Source organism: Nipponia nippon, unplaced genomic scaffold (genome assembly GCF_047370975.1).
Source record: "Nipponia nippon isolate SJK-2023a ecotype South Korea unplaced genomic scaffold, ASM4737097v1 scaffold_15, whole genome shotgun sequence".
Taxonomy (NCBI): Eukaryota; Metazoa; Chordata; class Aves; order Pelecaniformes; family Threskiornithidae; genus Nipponia; species Nipponia nippon.
Window position 1 is genome coordinate 11,814,195 of NW_028262331.1, and position 3,836 is coordinate 11,818,030.

Below are 3,836 nucleotides of genomic sequence, written 5' to 3' on the forward strand. Positions count from 1 at the left end.
TCAGTGCTCACCAGTGCCCGTGTCGCTGCAGTCGTTGCACTCCCAGGAGCTGGCACCCTCTCCTAGGGCAGAGCAGCGCTGGTGTGTCCCCTGGGAGCCACAGGAGCTGCAAAGCAGAAGTCTCCAGGGCCTGGGGGAGCAACAGGACCCACTGTCAGCAAAGGCCCCTGAGCTGCGGGCTGCCAGCTCCAGCGCTGTGCTGAGCCCAGCTCCACCCTGCTCCCCTCCGTGCCCGGCTCAGCAGCCCAGGGAACCTCCATCCCTGCCCAAAGGAGGAGACGAAGGCATCGTCTCCTCGCCGGGGCTGTGGGGACCAGGGTCATCGGCACTCACCCATTCGCCTCCGCCTGCTCCCGTCCCGCCGGGCACAGGCACTGGCTGGCGTCACAGGAGCTGTGCCGCTGATAATGGTCCGCGAAGGCCCCGTCCTCCTCCCAGGCAGCATCCCTGCGGGAGCCGGGGAGCAGTCAGCCCCGCGGGCGTGGGGGACACCCCGCCGGCACCCAGGGAGACAGGAGGGGATCGGCCGGAGCATCGTAGAGGGGGAGGGAGGCGGGGGGAGAGCACCGACCTGTCGGGGATTTTGATGCCCAGGCGAAACATCTCTTCCTGGAAGGACGCCATGTCCTGGCAGAGCGGGCAGCGGAAGTGGTGCAGGCCAGAGGACAACGCCTGGCCCTGGGGCAGAGAGATGGCATCAGCATCAGTGGCGGGGGTACCGCTCGCCCCCCCGGAGCTGGGCCACGGGGTGACAAGAGGGGTGATCATGTCAGGGGCCGGGGGCGATGCCGCCCACCTGGATGCAGCGGCGGTGGAACCAAGCGCTGGTGCAGGTGGGACAGACCAGCGTGTCATAGCAGGGCCGCTCCGCCACCGCCTCCTGGCAGATGAGGCAGAGGGTCTGGCCCTGCTGGACCGCCCGCAGCCGCTGCGTCGGCCGGTGCTTCCAGCAGAAGGACCTGCGGGACGGAGGTGACAGTTCAGCCCCAGCCCTCCTCCGCCCCGGCCCCGGCCCTGGCCCCGCAGGGCGGCAACACTCACTTGAACTCCCCAAAGAACTGGGAGACGCAGCCTCGCTCGATGCCACAGGGAAAGTGGAATACTCGGTGGCAGCGCCGGCCCCGGCAGGTGACCGAGGCGCCCCGCAGCCGGCAGACACAGCACCTCTGGGGACAGCACGGAGGTGGACGGCGTCAGCGCCGCACGCCCCCGGGAACCCTGGTTCGCCCTCACCCGGCACAGCCCCGCAACATTTCGGTGGGCCGCCTGGCCGGTGACGCCAGGCTGCTTATAAAGGCACCGGCCCTCTCCAAATCCCCAGTTTCTGCAGAAATGGGCCTCCTTGCATGAAGGAGGATCTGGGGGGTTGCTTGCAGCCAGCTGCCAGAGCATCCCTGGGGGTTGCCGGGCTGTGCAGCACCGGACGCGGGGCATGGGGACCGGGGTGGGGACACGTGCGCCCCGGCCTCACCTTCTGTGCCACCCGCTGCAGCTCCTGCTCTATGTCCGGGAAGAGGAAGCCATAGAAGCCTTCGTCATCGGCCCCTCTCTGGCTCAGCCTGCCGGCGTGGTACTGCAAGAGGGGAAAAGAAAGTGCGTGCCACGGGCTGCCGGCGGTGCGGGGCTAGGGACGCGGGGGTGTCGGGGACCGGGGGTGTTGGGGACCAGGGGGTGTCGAGCCCCGGGGACTCACCAGGCAGTTCTCATGGACACATAGCCCACCCTGACGGCACAGCTGCCCAACGACTTGGGGGTCGCAGTCTGCCCGCTGACACAGCCCGCACACTGCCAGGGGACAGCAGCAGCGTCACCCCCAGCACCGCGCCGGGGTGCCAGTTGCGGTAATGCCAGGAGCGGGATGGGGGAGAGGCCGGAGCACCTTCCCATGGCAGGGGGCCCTCTGCTCGCACAGCCGGGCCCCGGCCAAAATCCCCTCTGGCAGGTGCCCGGGGGGATGCTCTGCGCTCACCTTCCTCCTCGGGGGCCTGAGGCTTCCTTTTGCATGGGGGAGGCGCGCAGGAGGGTCCTGCCTGCTCCTCCGGCGGCGCTGCCCGACGCTTGGCGGGGCGGGACTGTGGCATCTTGCAGCGCCGAGACCTCAGCTTCATCTCTGCAAGTGGCTGCAGCGAAGGGGGTGGCTGGGCGTGGGGACAGCGGTGTGGTCAAAGACCATTCCCACCCTCCAGTGTCCGTGGCAAACGCGCCACAGAGCCGGGGGCAGTTGCGCGGGGGTATTTATCCAGCCCAGGGCGTTTGTGACACAGGTCCGCGCACGCATATGGTCACAAACACAGTCCCGCATGTGCGGAGCCGTGTCACAAACGTCCCCGCGCCCAGTCATCACCTTCCGGCATCTGGGGCCTGGGGCCAGGCGCGGGGCTGTGATCCAGGCAGGGAGGGAGCATGGCATGGGCTTGTTGTGGTCATCATCTCCCTGCCCCTTGCGGTGCCCCCCGCTGCAGCCGGCCCAGACTCCGGCCCCTGGACTCTTCGGGGAGTTCAAGTGAGCATGGCTGCCTGCCGGGGCTGGGGCTGAACTGCCGTCTCCATCCCACAGGTCCTTCTGCTGGAAGCACCAACCAGCGCCTCCACGTGAAGCTGCCTTCCCCAGAAGCCCCATTTATTGGCATGCCATAATTGCCTGTACGTTCTCGTCTCATTCGGTTATGGAGCTGGCTGTGTCCCCTCCCCTGCTGTCGCCCTCTCCACACTGCTGTACGTCCCTCGATGGGTTTAATAAAAGGCCCTGTTCTGACCTGCAGCTGGAGTGAGACAATGAAGAGCCTGCGGGAGAAACCATGGGTCCCGCTGCGTCGGCCGGTGCTTGCAGCAGAAGGACCTGCGGGACGGAGGTGACAGTTCAGCCCCAGCCCTCCTCCGCCCCGGCCCCCAAGGGCCACGGCTGGTGCCCCCAGCTCCCCCCCAGGATGAAGCAGCCCCTGCCCGGGCGTGGGGTTTAAGGGCGCCCTGGGCAGCTGCCCGCCAGCTGGGATGCAGATTGAGGCAGGGATAAGGGCAGGCCCAGCCCCGCAATGGGAGAAAGGCTGGGTTTGGGGGGTTTGGGGGGTTGGTTTGGTTTTTATCCCAGATGGGTCAAGGGGTTAAACAGGGGTGGCTGCAGAAGGAGAGGTGCTTGGAGGTTTAGCACTGTCCTTCAGCCCTGGCCAGACCCTAGAGATGGGCACCCATGGGGGTGACCCTGCTGGTGCCGGGGGGCTCCACGTCCCCGGGAATCACCTCGTCTCATGGGGAAAAGCCTCCCGCAGCCCCTGGAGCCCGTCCAGCAGCAATGGGGATGACAAACGAAGGAAATTGGACCATACCAGGCCTGTCACTCGTGTCAATAATTTCCTTAACGACAAGAAGACGTTGAAGGGGACAGAGCGTACCCTCAGCAAGTTGGCTGATGAGACAAAACTGGGAGGCGTGGCCGATACACCAGAAGGCTGTGCTGCTGTTCAGCGAGACCTGGGCAGGCTCGAGAGCTGGGGGGAGAGGAACCTAATGGAGTCCAACAAAGGCAAGGGCAGGGTCCTGCACCTAGGGAGGAATTACCCCATGCACCAGTACAGGTTAGGGTTGACCTGCTGGAAAGCAGCTCTGTGGAGCAGGACCTGGGAGTCCTGGTGGACAACAGGTTAACCACAGGCCGGCAACGTGCCCTTGCGGCCAGGAAGGCCAATGGTATCCTGGGCTGCATTGGGAAGAGCATGGCCAGCAGGCCGAGGGAGGTGATCCTCCCCCTCTGCCGTGCCCTGGTGAGGCCCCGTCTGGAGCGCTGCGTCCAGTTCCGGGCTCCCCACTTCAAGAAAGACAAGGAAGTACTGCAGAGAGTC

At 66.2% G+C, this 3,836-nt stretch overlaps 1 protein-coding gene across 1 annotated transcript; it reads right to left on the bottom strand.

The window, feature by feature from the left end:
* LOC148056342 (E3 ubiquitin-protein ligase PHF7-like) lies at window positions 1–2,081 on the bottom strand. Its single transcript, XM_087752088.1, has 8 exons — window positions 1,970–2,081; window positions 1,694–1,785; window positions 1,472–1,573; window positions 1,042–1,166; window positions 797–959; window positions 572–678; window positions 334–447; window positions 1–130 (listed from the first exon to the last, which is right to left on the bottom strand). Exons 1-8 carry the CDS (start codon window positions 2,079–2,081, stop codon window positions 1–3), a joined length of 945 nt encoding a protein of 314 aa, XP_087608214.1.
* Between the last annotated feature and the right edge of the window lie 1,755 nt (window positions 2,082–3,836).

Excerpts from the sequence above, each read along its gene's own strand:
- LOC148056342 (XM_087752088.1), bottom strand. The coding sequence starts at position 2,081 with ATGCCACAGTCCCGCCCCGCCAAGCGTCGGGCAGCGCCGCCGGAGGAG. Across the intron at positions 1,574-1,693 it reads GTGTCCATGAGAACTGCCTG|TACCACGCCGGCAGGCTGAG; the intron begins GTGAGTCCCCGG and ends CCCCTCTTGCAG. Across the intron at positions 448-571 it reads GGCATCAAAATCCCCGACAG|GGATGCTGCCTGGGAGGAGG; the intron begins GTCGGTGCTCTC and ends CGGCTCCCGCAG.